We start from the raw sequence: 21,055 nt of genomic DNA, 5'->3' as shown, positions 1-21,055 counted from the left end.
CCTCGGAATAATGCAGCTCCTTCCCTCATTAACATTCCCATGAAGTATGCTCAGTGAAAAGGTGGAGGAATGTGTTGGATGAGCTCAGGTCCTCCTTGCCTGCCCACCCCCATCCCCAGGCCTGTACATTTTTTGGCCAGTAACAAGCAAAGTAAGTAGCCTAGTGTTTTCTGATTGTGCAGTTGGGGGGTGGTAAAGAGAGGGACAGAGAGGCAGAAGGGGCTGGGAGGGCTCCTTTACCATGGTGGGTGGGGGCAGAGATGCTCCCAGGACAGAGGCAGAGACCTACAACTGGCTTAGGGATTCAACTCCTAGAAAAAAATGGGACGTTCACAATAGTGTACGTGTGTGTGTGCGGGGTTCAGGGAGGAGAGAAGCATGCACAGCCTGAAGAAAGGAAGAGTCGAATTGCCAGCTGGCAAGACAGTAAAATAAAACCCAGTATGGGCACAGGAAACTCTCTTTCAACATCCTACTCCAATCCATTCTCCTTCCTGGGCTCTACGAAGACTAAAGAGATAACAGTGGCCATTCTGTAGTCAGTTTGGGTTTGGACACTAGGCAGAGATGGAATGTGGAGCCAAGGGCAGAAGTCCGAGTTCCCCTTTTAGGATCAGCATGGGAGTGGCCGGCAGGGAAGTGGGGTAGACAGAGGAGACAATGAGGGTTCTGGCCATTGGGTGTGGGGAGCCCTCTAGTGGCAGGTCCCAGGAGTGCGGGCCTTATGAATTTCCAAATCTCTCTGGGCCAGCTTGAGGGAAACCCTCCCAAGCTGTAATTGGGCACTTCCTGTAACACCCGACAGGTTTCAATAGGTAATAATTCCAATAATATCAAGCACAGGGAAACGTGTGTGAAGTTTACAATAAAATAATTCCAGATGATCAAATCTACCCTGCTTGCTGGAATGTATATCCACAGATTTACTCCACAGGTACAGGGATGGTGGAGTCAGTGGCTATTGGATCACCGATTGATGTATTGATGGCCTTTGGAAAGTGCCACACTGATGAGTTATTTTGTGCCTCTTCCTGCATAACTGAGGTTTGATCCTGCAGGGTAGATAGTGCCACCCCCTTCTGGTGCCCAAGTATTGATCTCACCACCACCAGCTCTCATTTTTTGTGGTCCACATTCTTGGAATTCAGTGTCATTTAACACATATCTGTCTACCCCAGTCACATGCCACATCAGCAAGTCTACAGTCCTTTCCTACAAGATCTTACAAGTAGGTATAAACTGTGTAACATACATAGTATGGTTTTATTTACACATTTTACTTATAGAGCATTCATCTGGGCTAACCAAAAAGCTATCATCCTGCTCTAAAGAAAAAGTAATCCTTTAGGGAAAAGTATTAAAAGATTCAAGCCCACTGGAGATTTTCTTGCCTTTCCTACATCAAGGCTTTGCTCTCAATACATTCATTCAACAAACATTTACTTCGCCTCTACCAGGTACAGGGAATTCTACTATTCTGCTTCTCTCCTCTTGCTTCAGTTTTATGATCATCCTGAACCGCTGTTTCCCTATCTTCATGGTGCTGGCCTGGATCTATTCTGTTTCCATGACTGTAAAGAGCATCGTCTTGGAGAAGGAGTTGAGGCTGAAGGAGACCTTGAAGAATCAGGGTGTCTCCAACACAGTGATTTGGTGTACCTGGTTCCTGGACAGCTTCTCTATTATGTCAATGAGCATCTTCCTCCTGACAATATTCATCATGGTAAGCCAAATGCAGGAGGCCCAGAAAACCTTGAATAGTTTTGTTCCTCCCACCTTTCCTCATGTTAATGAACTTGTGCCTAGATTTGTCATCTGGCCACCGAGGATAGCATAACATGCAACTGCCCAGCCATTTCAGCCAAGGTGGAAGACACTCAGATAGACAAAGTCTCACCCAAGAAGCCACTGTACCATAGCATCTTCCCTGCTCCCACTTTCTGCCCAGAGAGCCACAGTCCACATAGATTATCTGGCCATTTTCCATGGACTATCTGGAGAAGCTGCTGTTAGCAGAGCCCAGCACAGGGTGATTCTATGTCCAAGGGGTTCTTTGTTTCCAAACACAGAAGAAATGAATACAAGGAGCGTTTTCTTGGGATTACTGTCCCAACTACCAGATACGTTGGGAATGTGAGGACTCCTTTCGGTGTATTTGGAGAGGAGACCTCAACTGTTTATTAATTATCTTCACAGTCCCACCACTCATGGCTTGACCACAGAACATTCTGCTGCCTGCAGAATCTTCAAGACCTCTCTGTTTCAAAGGATGGAATTTGGAGTCTATCTTTTCTTAGTGATAGGAATTTTTATAGCCTCAGACAACGTTCACAGGTCCATCTGCTAAGAACTTGCAGCTCCCTCACAAGCCAGACTTGGAAATAAATCACTGTTTCATTATTTCACAATTATTTCATATTATTTCACATTGCCACCCTTCATTTTTAGTTCCTCCACAGTAGATAATTTTCTGTACTTATTAAATGATAAGGACATGAATTTAGGTAGTTTTTAATATTTACTTGATGAGACTTGACATACGTTTTAGACGTCAGGCTTTGCAAGTTCCTGCTGTAGTGTCACCAAGCTTGTTCTGCCTCTTTACCATCATATTCAGTGACCCTTTGCACTAGGCAACGTGTTGACCCACAGACTCGGCTTAAGAGTATACCATCCTTGCTGGACCATACCTGGTGCCTACCTGATTCAGGAATGTTCCATTACATATCCTGTCCAGCCAACAAAGATCCATTTAAACTAAATCCTGCCCCTTCTCTTTGCAGTAAAATGCACTAGATCTGAGGGGTTTTGATTTTAGTGTTACACTGAGATCCAGTGAGCTGTGGCCTTAGCCAAACCCTGTGCTAGAGTGCTATTAAAACCAATGCTGAGATAGAGGTCATTCTGTTAAACATGACCCAACCCAGATGTGGCTTTAAATATGCAAGAGTCCCAGAGCTCCACAAAGGTGAGGGGAGAAGCTGAGTATCTTGTCTTCCTCTAGGGGGTCTCCTGTTCCTTCCAATCCTTCAGTCTACTACTTTTTCCACTGCCAAGACATTTGTGTCCTCACAACAAAAGGAGTCAAAATGCATAAGCATCTGACTTACACAAAATGCATAAACTTGGATGACATCATGCAATGGCCATGAGACTTGTTGCTGATAAGTGACACTGAGATCACGCTTCCTCAGAATGAGCACTGGGACTTCAAAGTTTTTAGGATGTGAGGTAAAGAATGTTCACCACTAGTTACTTGTACAAAAAGCTTTTGCCTTGTGGGAACCAGAACATTGTTCTAGTAATGAAGGAAACAGCTTTCTACAGCAAAATAGGATTTTCCTCTTAATGACAACTCCCATCTTTCCCTTGTCCTTCCTTCCCACCTCAACTGTGCAGGAAAGAAACTGGAAGCTGGTACAATGGGATGGTTCACACTTGTTCTTCAAGCTATTAAGAACAAAACAGAAAAGTGGGCCTTAGAGGAAGACAAGGCCAATGAAACTGTTGGGTCAGCCAAGTGAATTTCATCTCTGCCTTAAATCAAGAGAAATTATATAGCCCTAGAAGCTTGTAAAACTTTGCTTTGAGCTGAGATAAGAAATCGAGTTCATTCTTCTGAGAACAGCAACAACCATCTTAAAATTCTTCCAGCCAAAAGCCACAGGTTCAGCCGTGGACTTGTTTTTATTGCGTTGTGTGTGATTAAGGAGACTAAGGAAAATGAGTGAGCTTTCCAGGTGATGTGGAGGCCTCTTCAACACAAAATCAGGAGCTCTGAGTCGTAATCTCGACTTTTATTTAGATTTCCTCAAAGTTTGGTTATAGTTAAGCACAGCTCTCTTCTGCCTCTCTTTGCCATTTGTTTTATTCTGTTTTTTAAAATCTGTTCAGTCAAAGCCCAGCTGGCATGAGAGCACGAATGGAGAAGAAATGGTAGCAACAGCAGAGAAGTAGCACATTTGTTCTACTCAGCTCTCAAATGCCCATGACAGATCTTGCCAGTTGGTCTCTCCTTTCCCCTGAGAGGAACCCAGGGCTGCAGGGTACCACTACCTGTTAATCAGAACCAATTAAGAGGTGAATCTTATATGTATCTTTATGTTCCCAAGAATAGGATGACCTGTCTGTATTTGGAGTTATATGCAAAGGGTGAATGAAATCCTCATAGGATGCCATAGCAGAGCAGAACCAAGAAGGCCTAATTCATTTGAACATTTCCGTTTATTCTATAATGTAATGTGGCAGCAGCTCATTTATTAAAAACAGCTAGTTTGGACCTATTTTTTACATAGCCAAAGTGATCGATTCGTTAGTTAATGTGAAAGATACTGAGCATTACTCATTGGTTCTATGAAATATATTTGTATGATATTATGGATGGGGAGGTATTAATCTACTTCCAAGTGATATGGATTAATTACTGATATTTTCACCTATGTGAGAGGCAAATCTCAGAATACAAGTACAAATGATTTAGTCAGTAGGCCAGGCTCCAGGAAAAATGTAAAATCTTGTTGGGTGGCCTCCCATCTCCCTCTTTTTACTTTTTATTTTTATTTTTTGAGCATGAACCCATTGCTGCCTTTATATGCTGTAAAATAAGTTTCTTGGTTAATTCCATCTCCATCTTTTGTTTTTCATCTGCTCAGTATATCCCAGGGCTGTTGATGCCCCAAGACCCCCTATGCAGATCTTCCCCCTCTGCTCAAATCCCACCAAGTATTTGCTTAATTGATACATAATAATTGGTTGATCCTGATAACGTATTACCCTCCTAGGGAAATGGCATTCATAGAATTTAAGGAACTCAATACATTGAGTCTTAAATGTGGAAATTTAGGCACCAAAAATAGGCTGGTGGGAGAGATCCCTTTGGGGCAGAGGGCTTCTGAAGGCCCCGGAGAGGTCACCCCTTGAGAGTGACGGTGCCCCCGGACCTGGGTGGAAATTGCTGACTCAAGTGGCCTCTGTGGTTTTAGCATGGAAGGATCCTGCATCACAGCGACCCGGTCATCCTGTTCCTGTTCCTGTGGGCTTTCTCCACGGCCACCAGCATGCAGTGCTTCCTGCTCAGCACCTTCTTCTCCAGGGCCAGCCTGGCAGCAGCCTGCAGCGGTGTTGTCTACTTCACCCTCTACCTGCCCCACATCCTCTGCTTCGCCTGGCAGGACCGGATGACGGCCGCCCTGAAGATGGCAGTGGTGAGGGACCCAGGGCTCAGCCCTGGCACATGACACAGTTCCTCTGAGGGGCCTGTAGCAATCTCAGAGGACTGGCCCGCCCTTTGAAGGGAGCCACCTTGCCTTGTGGCTCAGAGGGACTCAGTAAGGTTTCAGGACACCAGGGTAATGGGAGTGACGCGACAGTTCCTCCTCACCAAACCTGCTTGATTAGTCTGCCCCGGGAAGTAATTGAAAACCAGTTCAGCTCATAGGTCCTTTGTGTATCCACAAGGGGAAAACAGCCAGGCCCATTTCACTCAGTTTTCTTTTCCTAGCGTTTGACAAGATTCAGAAGGAAGGGAGCTTGCCCCCTCACTGTTCTGTCCAAAAAGATGTTTCCCTGAATTAAAAGTTTTGTTTGTCGCCAAAAGAACTTCAGTTGGGGCAGCTCTCCAAGTGTCTTTATCATGTTCCACCACTGCACACAGAAAGGGGTGCAGAAATGAGCCAGTCCAGAGTCAGGCCCTCTTGCCAGGAGAGGTCTCCAGAAATTGAACTTCTGATTGCCCTAGAGACCTCTTAGTTCACAATTCCAAAACACCACTGTCTTTTACCCTAATTGTTTTCAAACAGGCTTTTTTCACCATCTCATTGACCAGGCCAAAGGCTTCTGGGCTGTGGGGGGGCAGCTTTCCTTGTCCTCCAGAATCTCCCTGTCCACAGTTCTCTGTGCGGTGAGGTTGAGAAAGGACTATCACCCACTTCTTGTTGGGGAAAGATCTAAGGTCTAAGTTGTTCTCACAATTCAAATTTATTTGGCTCCAGAGCTGCCAAGGCATCTGCCTTCTATTTCTTAAATAAGAAACTAATTGCTGCTGTTTACAGCACTCAATTTTCTAAAATGATCACAATGGGCTAGTAGCAAGAAATCCTTCCGACTCTGCCTGGGGGTAGAGCTGGACGGTCTTGGTATATTGGGTGGATGGTCAGTAGTTTGAGGCCATAGAGAAATTCTTGGGTGTGTGGATCCACCAAGAAGCTATAGTTCTGGAAACTGTGTGGATCAGGGATGGGCTGAGATTTTTTAAATGATTTTTGTGAACATATAGCTAGAGAACCCCTTCTTTTTGCAGAGATTCTGAACCCCATCCTAGGTCCTCCAAACTATTGGGGAGGCCTCTGAGCAGAGGAAATGGGAACAGCCCATCCCTCTGCCTGTGTTATGTGCCTTCTGTCAGGTCAGGGGCCGCCGTGAGGACTCGACCGGGGAATTCCTCTTCAGACACCTTCCCTGCATACTCCTGCTCAGTTGACTAGGACTCTCCACAGAGAACCTAGAAAAGGGTATGGAGATGAGGGAGGTGAGATAGTCAATGTTATCTGAGGCATTTCTGGACTCTGACAGACCTCAGGAGGGCACGGGACCACCCCCTGCATGGCCCCCTAGCCTGTCCTCGGAAACTGATGACTGTGGACCCTTCCAATGGGATTCTCACAAACAGCTCAAGTTAGTTTCTTTGTTTTTAAGAATGAGGGAGAAAGAGGTGAAAAGGTAGGGAGGTGGACAAGTACCTTTGGGCTTTCTGTGTGTTATGCTGCGTTGTGTCCGTCTTCCCCATTACACATCTGTGTTCCATTGAACAGGTGAGAGGTGGCCCGGTGGGTAGCAGGCAGGGCTCTCTGAGACCTGAGAGGCATTCCTAGAATTCTTGTCCTCTGGGAAAACTGCCTTAAGCCCTCCCTGGGGTGGCTTTACAGCTGAACACACGAGGACCCTCTTTTGCCCCCCCCCACCTTATGAGCATCTGAGTGTTACTGGGTTGGGTAAGAAACCCTCTGTTCACCTTGTGTGCCCTCTGCCCCATTGCAGAGCCTGCTGTCTCCTGTGGCATTTGGCTTTGGCACTGAGTACCTGGCTCGCTTTGAGGAGCAAGGACTGGGGCTGCAGTGGAGCAATATCGGGAATAGTCCCATGGAAGGGGATGGGTTCAGTTTCCTGATGTCCATGAAGATGCTGCTCCTTGATGCTGCTCTGTATGGCTTTCTTGCCTGGTACCTTGACCAGGTGTTTCCAGGTAAGGGTCCTATTCATAGGGTAAAAGTAACTGGGTGCTGCAGACCCCCAGCCCTCTCCCTTTCATCTAGTTTAAATCTCATTCTTTCTAAGCTCTTTCAGTCTGGGCTCTCAGAGCCAGCATTTGAAACTGAAATCCAGGAGTGAACAATCCTCAAGTGAATGCTGTTGGCTTCACATGAGAAAAAGATCCAGGACCCGATCTTTTGTCAGCACTTCCACATAAGCTTCCCAGTCCAGGCCTCTTCCTTCCACTACCACCTCCTGCCAGTCTGTTCTCCCACTGTATTTGGAGATCCTTTCAGGATCTAGGTCCAACTGTATCAACCTTCAAGTCCTTCCAGGGACTTTTCCTCTTGTTCAGAGTAAAATCCATTGTTCCAACCCTGGCCTGCAAGAGGCTTCATCACCCGCCTCCAACTATGTTCCTCATCTCCTATCACCCCATGTTTCTCTGCTGCAGCAACACCAGCCTCCTTACTGGTAGTTCTTCAATACAGTGAGTTCATTTCCTCCTCAAGGCCTTTGCTCCTGCTGCTCTCACTGCCTGGAGCATGTTTCTACACACACACACACACACGCTCACACACACACAAGCTACAGGTTTGCTTCCTTACTTTGTTCAGGCCTCTGTTCACATGTCATCTTATCACTGGACTCTTTCCAGACTGAAACTACCTAAACATCTATCCCTATGTTATTAATAATATTTCAGTGCTAATGTCCCATTGTCCTAGTTTGCTTTTTAAAAATCACCATCTGACATGATATTTCTTTATGTGTATGTGTATTGACCTCTCCCAGTAGAATATGGGCCCAGGAAAACAAGTCCATGGTCTGTTTTGTTCACTGTTAGAGTTTCAGTGCCTAGAATGGTACCCTACTTTGGGTGGATAAATATCTTATTCATCTGCATCATGGAAAATCAGCTCCTGAATCAAAACTGGCTATTTGCACACTTTTCATTTGCTTTGTAGAAATCAGGTTTTCCTTCAAATTAATCTTTCCTGGTAGCTAGAGAAGTCCCACCTCCATTTGAGTAGTCTCCAAGTCAACCAAAAGCCACCTTGTGGTATGGCATCCATGGCCTGGCTCTTGATGTTGTGGCCAGGAGCTGGCAGGGGAGAGGGAGCCTGGACCTGTTCCCTGGCAAAGGACATACTCACAGTTCTCAGATCATCTCAGGGCAGCATTTGTTGGCAGAAATATGTAGGCAGCAAACCTAGAATAGGGAAAAGATCACTAGGCTGAGTCAGGAGGACTGGGTTTGGATCCCAGTTCTGTGACTACTTAGTTGCCTAGGGCTGTCATAACAAAGCACCACAAACTAGGTGGCTTTAAACAACAAGAATTTATCATCTCAAAGTTCTGGAGGCTAGAAGTCCAAAGTCAAGGTGTCGGCAGGGCCAAGATCCGTCTGAAACCTGCATGTAAAGGACCCTACCCTGCCTTTTCCAGCTTCTGGTGGTTTCTCAGCAATCTTTGGCTTTTCTTGGATTGTAGATGCATCACTCAAATCCTCCTTCTTCGCATGTCGTTCTCTCTGTGTCTGTCTATCTTCACTTGGCCATCGCCTTATAAGGACACCAGTAACACTGGATTAGGGGCCCACCCTACTCCAATGTAACTTAATCTCAACTAATCATACCAACAATGACTCTATTTCCAAACAAGGCTGCGATTCTGAGGAGTCTGGTGTCTTTGTTTCTGATACCATTTCTGACACCAAATGTGTCATTTTCCCAACACCAAGCAATTCTCCAATATTAACTGGGTGTTCAACAATTCAATTCAATTCAATTCTGATAGTAACTCTCCAGAATGAGTGCAGACCCCACAGTTTCAGTCCCACAAGACTGCTCCCACTTCAGATGCCAGCTGCAAATGCTGTGCCCTGTCTGCCACACTTTTGCGCAGCTGACTACAAATTCAGGAGTTCAATATGTCACTAGAACAACTCACTAAAACTCAGGAAGCTGGTCTACTTACAGTTATAGCTTTATAATAAAGAATACAACTCAGGAACAGACAAACAGAAGAGATGAATAGGGCAAAGTACAGGAGGAGTGGGGTGTGGCGCTTCCCTACTCTCTCCAGGTGCATTATCCCCCAAGCACCTTGACATGCCCATGAACCTGGAAGCTCCCTGAATGTCATTGTTCAAGTTTTTATAACCCTGTCCCCAATCCCCTTCCCCTCCCCAGAGGTGGTGGGTGGGGCTGAAAGTTCCCACCCTCTTTTTATATGTTGTTGTTTTACTGATGATGGGACCCATCTTAAAGCTATTTAGGGGCCCCACCGAATCACCTTATTAGCATAAATTCAGGTGCGGTTGACGACTGTGCTCCTTATGAATAACAAAAGACACTCCTATCACTCAGGAAAATCCAAGAATTTTAGGAGCTCTACCAGAAACTGGGAATGAAGACCAAGTATATTTTATATTCTATCATAGACATCAAATATCATTTTTTGGTGGGGAGGCTACACAGTTCAATCCATAACAGTGACTTTGAGCAATACACTTGAACTTGCTCAGCCACAGCTTTTTCTATCTCATTGGGCCATTAGAAGGAGATAAGTGAAAATTAGCTGTATTGAGAATGAAATTTGTGCATAATTCAAGAGCTTTATTTCAGCTAAGCTAAGGCTTTAGTTTGTTTAACAACTATTTACTGAGCAGCACCTATGTGTTTGGTTTACCACCAGGTTCTTGGAAAAGCGGGTGGAAAGGACAGGCTCAGGCCTGCCCTAAAGGAGCTTACAGTCTAGTAGTGGCCATGAAACATGGGATAACTATTAAATAAGCAAGAACATTATTCTGTCAAAACCAACATTTTACAGGGAACAAAGTTTGCTAAGGGAACTGGACAAGAAATTTGGGAACCTTTTCCTTGAAACCCAGATGGTTCCAGCAGAGTGGGGGGTTTAAATCATTGGTTTTAGAACCAGTTGACCAGTGTTAGAATTCCAGCATCTCTGTTTAATTAGCTGTGACTTTGGGCAGGTGATTCCAATTCAGTATGCCTCCCTTTCCTTATCCACAAGAATACTACTACCACCTATCCCCTAGGGTTGTTTTGAGGATTAAATTCTTTAACATATGGAAGGTGCTAACAGTAATGCCTGACACAGAAAGAGCATCTAACAAATGTCAGTGATTGGCATCATTATTATTACCCAGGAATTATTGAAAAGGGCAAGACTAAATTCTGTAATAAATGTTTTCTTAGAAAAACTGTCAACCAAGATCATCAGTCTTAGTGTTGCAGGTTTCACCCCCCAAAAAAGACCTTTTGAATTAAAACATGTTGGAAGGAGTTGTCTCTGTGGTATCCTGTGGGTAGCTGCGTAACGGCTTATGAATTATAAATATCTATAGTGACAATTGGAAGTTTAAATAGATAAATTCTAGATCTTATAGAACCATGATAAGGCAAGATGGCTTGGGTTTTCTCTCTTTATTTGCCCTGTCTATTTTTAGGGGACTATGGAACCCCACTTCCTTGGTACTTCCTTCTACAAGAGTCCTATTGGCTTGGAGGTGAAGGTGAGTTGTTTTTTTAAATTTAAAAATTAAAAAACACACACAAAAACTTCAAAGTTTGAGCTAACTACTTTGGCTATACATGGGATATGTGTGGGTTACAGAGGTGGCTCTACATCAAGTGTGTGACTCCTAATTCCTCTGCCGCCTCCTGGGAGCTCAGCCACCGCACAGCCTCTGGGAACCCACCTTTTGTGAGTCGCTGGGCCAGGGTGAGTGGCTGAGCATTGCCCAACTTGTGCGCAGTGGATTAAATTGCCTTAGTAAAAGAAGGCCAAACCACTTCAGGGTACAAATGACTTTTGCAGCTTCTCAATTTAAACCAAAGAGAGCCACGGAACCAGGAAGGAACCTTTGCATTCATCTTCTCCTGCCTCCTTTTTCATTTCTCTTCACCTTTTCAAAATATGAACTAATTCATTCTTTTTAGGTAAGGGCTCCACCAGGGGCTGGGACAGAGCTGTGATCTCAAGGCGAACGCTCTCAGGCTCTCCTGGTATTGCTCTTCACAGTGGTTGAGGAAGAGGGCTGAAAGGGCATTTGGCCAGAATGCAGCTTAGATAAAATTTACCTTCCCTACTGAACAGGACAGGAGGCCGGAGGGAGAGTTCTAGAAAAGCCACAGATTCTTTTGTGAGGTATGAGAAGGCAGCGACATTCCTGACCTGAGAGCTGGGGACTCCCCTGGAGCTGGGAGGTTCTGGAAACAAAGGAAATATTTTCCAATCTGTTTGTTCCTCAGCTACCTGCTTTTAACTTTGTACTGTTGGGCCTGAGCCAGGATTTATCCTTTAAGTACTAAGATAGGTGTTTGTTTTCTCTCCCAGGATTAGCCCAGGGCCTTTAAAAGGCTTAGGTGAGTTTTTTTCTTTTTTTCTTTTTTTAAATGATTCAAACAAATAGCACTTCCACTGCTCAGTATTTTTCCATTTCATTGATTTGTCTGTCTCGTTTATCTATAAACTTCTAAATTTCGACTATAACAGAGCTGTAATCCATTAAGTTATGAATGGGAATTTTATAAATCTATAAAGTTATAAATGGGAATTTTCAAGAGTATGTTCCTGGAATATTCCTAACTTCAATGAATATCAGCATTTGTCGGCTTTTTTCCCCCTCTACATTCTCAGCAGATACTCTGCCTCTCAAAAAAAAAAACAAAAACAAAACTTAAAACAAATGTACTGCTTCAAAAATAAGTCACATATTTTTGCCAACAGAAGCCAAATATTTTTCACCTGTCTCACAGTCTAGACTGAAATAGATTCCAAAATCTCTCTAAAATCAGAACAGAGCTGAGCTTCTCCCCCTGACCCCTCCTTTCACAGATGAAGGAATAGAGCCCAAGAGACAGCCAGCGTCTTGCCCGAGGTCCCACTGGTCATGCGGGACAAAATCTGGAACTGGGGCCCACATTTTCTGAGAAGGAACTCACTCCAATGACTAAACTTTTTAGAAGAATATTTCCTCCTGCTGTTTTATTACACGTTGGTACAGTATCATAGCTAATAATGTGATCAAAGGCATTGTGGACAATAGATTTTAAAACCCTTCAGGAAACAGAAGTGGAAGTTCTGGAGGTGGCAGGTCCCTGACCACCAGGCCCAGTGCCTGCTCCCCCACCACCCGCAGATCTAGAGGCGGCATGGACAGAGGGGCCCTGGCAGGCTGGTGCATGATAAACTCCCCTGCTCGTGCGGGTGCGCTGGAGGCTGGAGCCTTTAGAGGCTTGGCGACAGCGGTTTCCTCCTTCCCCCTGCTCCCCTCTCTGGCTGGCTCGCTCTCCTGCCTCTCTTCCCCTTCCAGGATGTCCTGATGTCCTTTTAAACCAAACGCCAAGGTTACACAAAAAATGCCTCTGTGTGTGTGTGTGTGTAGGTGTGGGTGGCTGTTTGTATGTGGGTGGGTGTGAATATGTGGGTGGGTATGGGTGTGTTGTGTGAGAGTATGTGTGAATGTGAGAATGTGTGTATGTGACATGCCTGTGGTGTATGTGTGTGTGTTTTTAAACTATACTTCACAATGTGTGCAAGCCTTACCTCAACCAGGCTCAATTCAGGTGTTAATCCCAAAATATTTAATGTCCATAAAAGTAGATTTCGCTGGTAAACCATTTCTCAATCTGTAAATTAAGCTGGCTGCCCATTACATCACCTTGAATGGACTTTTATTCAAGGTTCGCCATGACTTTGACACACTTGAGATTGGAGTGAAAAGTACTTCTGATCAGCTAAAAAATTTAACCCACTTCAAATTCAGTCTTGATTTTGTTAATATATATTTTTAATCACAATGTCTGACATTAGGAGCCTCTGCTGGCATGTTAAGGGGATGATATGAAACTCCTGTTAAAAAACTCCCCTTGGTCTGGGCAAAGGTCACACAGTGTGGCCCACTGGGGGCACTGCCGGCCACTTGCAGAACCTCACAGACCGGCAGGTCAGAGGTTGGCAGGGCCCTGCTCAGGGCTGGTCCCTGGGAATGCTGACTTGGCCTTTGGAGGGAACTGCACTTTTCAGTTATGGGAGGAAACTCTGCCCCCACCTCACTTCCCTCCTTTCCTGCCTCTGCTGGTGTGCAGCTCTCACAGAGAGTAACAGTGGCTTCTGGTTGGTGCAGGTTGTTCAACCAGAGAAGAAAGGGTCCTGGAAAAGACGGAACCCGTAACGGAGGAAATGGAGGACCCGGAACACCCAGAGGGAATAAATGGTAAAAACCTCAGTAAAGAATGCAGAGCAGAGGCAAGGAAAAGGGCCCGAGCAAACCACCTCTGAACTGGGATGACGGGGAGCCCGGGAAACTGGTTCTCTGTTGACAAGGGTTAACCCTGATAGCTCCTCCAGGGTCCAGCTGCACGTTTGCGGAATGAATGGCCCAGCCAGACATGAACGCATATTTCCTGGAGAAAGCAAATACCAAGTATGTTGTACGTTTGTGCCCTTGTTAGGCAAGTCCCAAGTGGGTTGCACAAATGTGCTGACTTCCGAGGATTTAGCAAGAACAATAACTTGGGTCACTGGGACTTAAGGCGGATATGAGCTATAAGGAAAGACAAAAATAAATGCTTCTGTGCACAGGGGGAGAGTGTAGTGGTGCTGACTTCACTTGTGGTTTACAAATCTAGATGCCCATTCATTCAAGCCTGCAAAGGCCTTTCCTGGCCTTGGAGGTTACCTAATGATTGCTGAGCTAATGAACAAGGCTAGAAGCGTTCCCCTGGCCTTTGCCTCCCTTCCCTTCCCTCTTGAACCAGTTCTGTACCTCTTCCAGTGTTCTCCATTCCCTAAGCATATGCATTTCTCTGCAGATGCTAAAACGTTCTTGCTATTCTCACCCTGGGTTTAGAGAGGCAGCCTGGCCTCTGGACTTTGCCCAACATTGCATGAGGGCGTCGGGCCTCCATGCTTCTGGCCAAACCCAGGTGCCATTTCACAAGGCTGAGGGTGGTGGCCCACAGCTCCTCAAAGAGGTGGTTTGCAGTCAATAGCACCCCTGGGATGACTCTCCTCCTAGAGTGGAATTCCAAGGCCAAAGTCAAGGGGTTGGAGGATGGTCCCATCTCAGTTATAGGCAAGGCCAGGAGGAACAGAGAGAAGTATTGGGATGTAAATGACCAGAACTATAATGTTAAGATGCAAATGAAGTAGTGCTCTATAGGGTGAATTAAGCAGGGAGAGACCGGAGGCCAGGGAGAGGTGGACACCACAGTAATGAGGGTCTGCAATGGAGGGGAATGTGGGAGTAGAAGAGTGGAGGGGCTGAGTTTGAGGTACATTATCGAAGAAAACTGGACTGTCCCACCCACTTAATTGGAGAAACTCTGGAGTTGTCAAAGTTGCCTCAAGGATTTGAGCCAAGGTGATAAGGAGAATGGCAGCTCCAGGAATGGACATGGGAGAGTCTGAAGGACAAAGTTGTTTGGGAAGGAGATGAGGAGCCTGAGCTGCTACCAGAAATCCACAAGGAAATGCCCCATAGACTGCTGGGAGTGAGGGCCTGGGACTGAAGATTCAGTTTAGGGCTGACTCCCCATATAGACAGTAAGTGCACTCGGGGTTCAAATCCCAGCTCTGCCACTCATGAACCTGTGACCTTGATTGGACACTTGATGTCTCTAAGTCTTAGGTTTCCTCATCTGTAGAAATGGTCATAATAATATGTACCCCATAGGGCCATTAAAAGGGTGAGATGAAGTATTCTATAGAAAACACTTGAAACAGTGCTTGGCACATAGAAATTGTTCAACAAATGTTAGGTGTTATTACCATTATTACCATTATTATTACAAAGCTCATGGCTAAAGCCATGGGGGCAGGTGAAATTATAGGCAGAAGGCAATGGTCTGAAGAAAGGATTTGGGGGAACATGTGCACTAAGAAGTCATATTTACCTCATGTTCATTTTTTCCTTCCAAGACTCCTTCTTTGAGCGTGAGCCCCCAGGCCTGGCTCCTGGGGTATGCGTGAAAAACCTGGTGAAGATTTTTGAGCCCTATGGCAGGCCAGCCGTGGACCGTCTTAGCATTACCTTCTATGAGAACCAGATCACCGCGTTCCTCGGTCACAATGGAGCGGGGAAAACCACCACCTTGTGAGTCTTCGGGGAAGGACGCTGGATCGCCATTTGTCCTGTCATTTTCTGGCTTTATTCTTTCCCTCTTAGCTCCAGTCTACTCTTTCCCACTGAATTTCAGTGACGAAAATGTGCTCTGTGTCTGTGTCCCAGGAATGCGTACAGCGCACTGCAGTATTCAGTGCTCACCGACATACATTGTTTCATTTGAAGTTGGAGAGGGAGGTGGATTATGTTTATCGCCACCTATGTGTGCCAAGGAAGCAGACATCCAGACAGTTGAAGTGACTTCCCGAGGCCACCAAGCCGCAATGGTTCAGTGGGGGAAGAGCCAGGGCCTCCCACAACTGTCTCTTGTCTCTGACAGTGCAAGCCCACCCCCCACCCCCACCTCACCAGCGTGACTGTCGTCTGTGGTGGTGAGAAAGTCATGGCCATCACCATCATATGCTCTCAGCCTGTAGAGTTCTACTTATTTTCAAAGAGCATTCCTTTTCCTACCTAGGAGGGTTGGTGGTAGTTCTGGAGAAAGTAAAAAGGGTGCAGTCTCTAGAGGAGTAACAGCCTGGTGTTTGAAGGCCAAGTTCAGGGAAGAGGAAGGCTGGGCGCAGGCCGCTCAGCTCTGGAAGCTCCAGTCATTTTTTTAAGGGACCTGAGCGCCATCTGCTGAGAAGGAGGACACTAAGGCGCTAAGGTTTCCCAAGCTGCTGCAGAGGCGGCCCTCTCAGGGGGCAGGAATCCATGTGACTGACAGGCAGCCCTGAAGTCCTTTGGCTTCGTTCAGAGCCCCAGGAAGGAACAGCAGTGTACACCCTGCGCTGGAATGTTCTCCGAGGGCGGTTCAGTGTGAATGGAATGTGGGGCTGGTGCCATCGCATTTGGTTCTGTTTCCCTCTAGTGGTTGATCAACAGAGATTTCAGCTGCTAAGTACAAATTCAGATAGCCTGAGATTGTATCTGAACTCAGGGCCAGAGCTGGGTGGGGCAGTGTGGGATCCCTCTGACTTTTCTGCTTATTCACTAATATGGTCAGAGAACTCCGTCCAGGACCCCAGGCCTTCTCGCAGGCAAACACATTACTTCATCGGCTGCTGAAATGCAGCTTCCCCTGGGGGTTGAAACACAATGTTTAATACAAATAATATTTCTGAGTTTTACTTTATGTTGGCACTCTTCTAAGTGCTTTATAGGTATTAACTCATTTACTTCTCTCAACAACTTCATGAGGTGGGTGTCATTATTTCTCATTTTCCAAAAAAGACTAACCTTGCTATTATGCTCTTTATGTTTTGGAACCAAAGATGATATGGTTGGTGGTAATTGTCATGTCTGGCTTGAATCAGTTAATCAACAAATACATATTGAATGCCTGGGCTTCTCATGAAGATCCTTCCTCTGTGCTTTGTAATGGTGACATCAGGCAAAGCATTGGCCCAGGCACTGAACACTTTTTATTGAGCCCCCAGAGAACCCAGAGCTGTGATGGCTGAGTTGGGGAGGGACCTTGGGGTGTAAGTGAATGTTCTGCAGCTGGGAATCCTGGAGGCCCACTGGTGCCCACCTGGGAACACTGGGAAATAAATAGAAGCAGGGAAAGAAGGCAGATGTGGTCATCTCATTTGGGCCTGGACATACACATTGGTGCTAAGCTCTGTATGGGAAACTGTTGGTCCCCACAGCTAAGGATGAATTGGGTTCAGTTGAGAGCCATGGACAGGAATCACTGTGAGAGTCCTCACCTACCCTGGGGTAAGGGCTGCCATCCCAAGGCACTCCTCAAGGCCATCCTTTCTGCCACTGGCTTCTGTGTTCGGCAGGTCCATCCTGACAGGTCTGTTGCCACCGACATCAGGGACTGTGCTCATTGGGGGAAAGGACATTGAAACCAGCCTGGCTACAGTCCGACAGAGCCTTGGCATGTGTCCCCAGCACAACATCCTGTTCCACCAGTAAGTAGAACGGGAATTGAGACCCTCCCCATGTCTCATTCTTACCCTGCCCCCAACACACATGTTCTCTAGAGCCCAGCACAGGGATGCCAGCTCTGGAAGCAGGAGGCAACACCCTTGCTTGGTTTCCCCATGTTCAGAGTCCTTTGTCCTGCTTGTAATGGGAGGTGGCCCTCAGGTGTGCCTGTGGTACTTGGACCTGAGGTCTCCTCCCTCATAAGAGTGACCACCTTCTTCTCTGAGAGGTGGCTGATCCTTGGGCCCCTTGCTCAGCTCTGAAGTGCTCCCTCTGCCAAGAGAGGAGACCAGTGTCCCATTTTCCCCATTTTCTCTCTTAAACCAGACACTGAAAGTTGACTTTTCAGGAGGCTTTCAGTTGCTTTTTTTCCAAACTTGTATTTCTTATTTAAAGAGTTCTATATAGTCATTGAGAAAGGAAAGAAGGAAATACAGATTAAAAGAAGAAAATAAAAGTCACCTATAATTTTACACCCAGAGATAACCACTGATAACACCTGGGTATATAATTTTTCAAGACTTTCTCTTATGCACATATAGATATGCACATACACTTTAAAATTATAAAAGAGAGTAAAACTCTGCATACAATTTTGTAAACTGCCATTTTTTTAAAAATGTGCTTGCTTTCTTTTAATATAAAATATCACGAACATCTTTTCATGTCATTACATATTCTTCTAAAAATACTTGTTAATGTTTACATACTGTGCCATTGTATAAATGTACTATTTAAGCTGTCCCCTCTTATTAGCTATTTTAGCAAGGTCTGTTTTTTGTTTTGTTTTCTATTATAAATGACACCATGACAAACATCCTGATGCTAAACCTCTGTGCTCATCCTTAGCTATTTCTGTAAGTTAAATTGCTAGAGGCGGATCTGCTGAGCCCACTGCCTTTCTTGTCGCCCCATCCCCACAGCCTCACAGTGGCTGAGCACATCCTGTTCTACGCCCAGCTGAAAGGCAAGTCCTGGGACGAGGCCCAGCTGGAGACGGAGGCCATGCTGGAGGACACGGGCCTCCACCACAAGAGGAATGAAGAAGCTCAGGATCTGTCAGGTGCTCGGTGATGGAAAAGGCAGTGCTACAGATACCATTGTTCCCCAGTGCACGGGATGTGCGTGTGTGTGTGTGTGTGTGTGTTCTAAGGCTTATAACAAGAGACATCCTAAGGGCTGGAACACTTGTATAAAGTGATTCTGAGCATCTAGAGCAGGCCCTCTGGACCATTTCCCACCTGGAACATAGCAGCCTGGGTTGTATTTGTTCTGATGTTTATGTGTTTGAACTAAAATGTGACAACAGCCTTCAGAAGGTCTAGTCCTGAGAAGCAGAGATGGCCTCTTCTGCACTGAAAGAGGCCTGCACCCCACTAGGGTTTGAGTGCTTGAAGGCTGCATAAGCATCTAAGGAGGTGGCATCAAACCACTGCCAGAGTTAGGGTAACCCCCTCATGACACCGGCCACGGGCCTTTCCCATCCTGTCCTCCACAGCCCCGGTGACCCAGCCCCACCTGTACCTCTAGGTGGCATGCAGAGGAAGCTGTCCGTCGCCATAGCCTTCGTGGGCGATGCCAAGGTGGTCGTGCTGGATGAGCCTACCTCTGGCGTGGACCCCTACTCGAGACGCTCCATCTGGGACCTGCTCCTGAAGTATCGCTCAGGTAATGCCTCGGTGCCCTGTGCTCTCACTGAAGCTTCATCTGTGATCCCTGCTCCCTCAGACCTGGCATTTGGTAACTGAGTGTATAGTAACAGCCATACTATACTCACACGGGGGCCTCCTCGGTGACTTGGGTGAATCTAAGTTCCAGCAGAAGCCTCCTGAGAGTTTTACACAAATGTAAGCAGGCAGTCACTAACGGAGCAGCCTTCTTTCCAAAATATTCTAAAAACTTCTCTCAACTCTTCTGTCTCAAACAATGGGTGCAGCTTTAAGTGAAATTCCCCTTTGACTAAAGAGACCCAAGTCACCTGCAAATGTCCCAGGAAGCTCCACAGCCACTGAGTGGCCACTCAGGATGAGGTGTGAGGCTGACGTGCCAGCATCCTGGCCCCAGCAGACTGCTGCCGATGGCGATGTCTCAGAATGGTACTTCTCTTCCCACCATAGGGCCCTCCAACCAGAGACTGCAGATCCAGAAGGGCAGCAGACAGTGCCCAGCACCCACAAAAGGGAGGGCGTGGTTCAATCCTGTGGCCCATTTGCCATCCGGGAATCCTCATTGCAGTTTTGTGTGTGTGTGTTTTTAAAATGACATTTCCAGCTAGCATGAGAGAGATAGAGTCTTTGTGTGCTTTGCAAAAATTATAAATGCAGTGCTCAGTGATCCAGAGACTATACGTCTAAAACTCAGCGGACAGTGACTGACCATGATAAATACGTCCCCTATACGGTGATTGGTCTGAATCACATCCTCTGCCTGATGGGCAGTGCTGTGTGACAGGCAGGGTGCTATTGCTGTTATTATGCTGCAGATACTTGATTTTATTCATTAAGCCGCAGTTTTGGACCCATGTAGTGGGGAAGTTGCTGGTCACCCTCCCTCGCCAAGCCCAGCTTAGCCTGCCCTGTGACCCCCGCCCCGCCCTTGCAGGCAGAACCATCATCATGTCCACTCACCACATGGACGAGGCCGACCTCCTTGGGGACCGCATCGCCATCATTTCCCAGGGGAGGCTCTGCTGCTCGGGCACCCCGCTCTTCCTGAAGAACTGCTTTGGCACGGGCTTCTACTTGACCTTGGTGCGCAAGATGAAAAGCGTCCAGGGCCGGAGGACGGGCTGTGAGGTACGCGTCCGCCCGGGAGGGAGCTGTCCCGGGGGGCAGGATGCACGGCACGGTGCTGCCCGTCTGGACTTTCCACCCAAAGCAGGCTCCGGACACCGGAATTGCCCTCTTTGTTTCTCGGGCCATTTGCAGGTTTTGATGAACTGACATTCCAAACCCTCCTGCGGAGATGCTTTACCCCAAACGAAACAACTGGTTTTAAATGACCTAAGGTTCTTGTACTCTAGAACCCTAAATGACACAGGTTGTGTGGTGCAACATATAAGTTATGTCTTGTTTTGCAAGGTTATACTGTTTGAAGGAGAGTAGTTGTTTAAGCATCCTTTTGTTCCATTCCACCATTTCTGTTCCTTAATCGACCCCTGATTCCACTGGTAAATGAAAGCTAAGAAAAGGCTTCCTTGGAGTCTTAACCTAAAAATAATGAAGCCCCCAAATACCACCTAGCGTGTCAGGAGATCCGAGTTCAGGTGTGAGCCACAAGGTGGACGGACGAGTTGTGTCATCCCAGGCAAACGACTTAATTCCTTGTGTTTTTTGCATACAGAAAATGAAACTAATAATCTCTGATTCTGCTTCCCAGGGATGTGGTGAAGATAAGTGAGAAAAGTATTACGAACAACATTCAGGCGGTCATGCTTTACTGGACTGTAGCGTCACTGATGCTTCTGGCCCCTGTAGTTTAAGCGTCTGGCTGCTCTGGGGTTTTCCTGTCCTGGGTGTAGTGCCACAGCCCAGCATGCACCCCCTGGGAGGGAGGAGCAGAAGGTCTTGCACAGTCAGACCTACTCCTGTCACATAAGCAATGACAAGCCAAGGGATCCTTTGAGGTTCTTCTACTCTCTGTGCCTGAGTCACAGGATAAGATCAAATAGCTACACCTTCAAAATGCTCAGATGAAGTAATAGATTAAACCTGTGAAGAAAAATGTGTTGAC

At 46.4% G+C, this 21,055-nt stretch overlaps 1 protein-coding gene across 1 annotated transcript in view; it reads left to right on the top strand.

Moving 5' to 3' along the window:
- Positions 1 to 21,055, top strand: part of ABCA4 (ATP binding cassette subfamily A member 4) — a 120,307-nt gene that overhangs the window by 56,783 nt on the left and 42,469 nt on the right. Inside the window, exons 14-23 of the mRNA XM_016209832.2 lie at positions 1,501 to 1,723; positions 4,983 to 5,204; positions 7,036 to 7,240; positions 10,724 to 10,789; positions 13,406 to 13,495; positions 15,202 to 15,376; positions 17,176 to 17,307; positions 18,247 to 18,386; positions 18,854 to 18,991; positions 19,925 to 20,118. Of these exons, the coding sequence (XP_016065318.2) occupies positions 1,501 to 1,723; positions 4,983 to 5,204; positions 7,036 to 7,240; positions 10,724 to 10,789; positions 13,406 to 13,495; positions 15,202 to 15,376; positions 17,176 to 17,307; positions 18,247 to 18,386; positions 18,854 to 18,991; positions 19,925 to 20,118 (1,585 nt within the window). The remainder of the gene's footprint in view (positions 1 to 1,500; positions 1,724 to 4,982; positions 5,205 to 7,035; positions 7,241 to 10,723; positions 10,790 to 13,405; positions 13,496 to 15,201; positions 15,377 to 17,175; positions 17,308 to 18,246; positions 18,387 to 18,853; positions 18,992 to 19,924; positions 20,119 to 21,055) is intronic.

The sequence above is a fragment of the Miniopterus natalensis genome, chromosome 9 (genome assembly GCF_054644295.1).
Source record: "Miniopterus natalensis isolate mMinNat1 chromosome 9, mMinNat1.hap1, whole genome shotgun sequence".
NCBI lineage: Eukaryota > Metazoa > Chordata > Mammalia > Chiroptera > Miniopteridae > Miniopterus > Miniopterus natalensis.
This window is presented reverse-complemented; position numbering and strand designations above follow the sequence as displayed.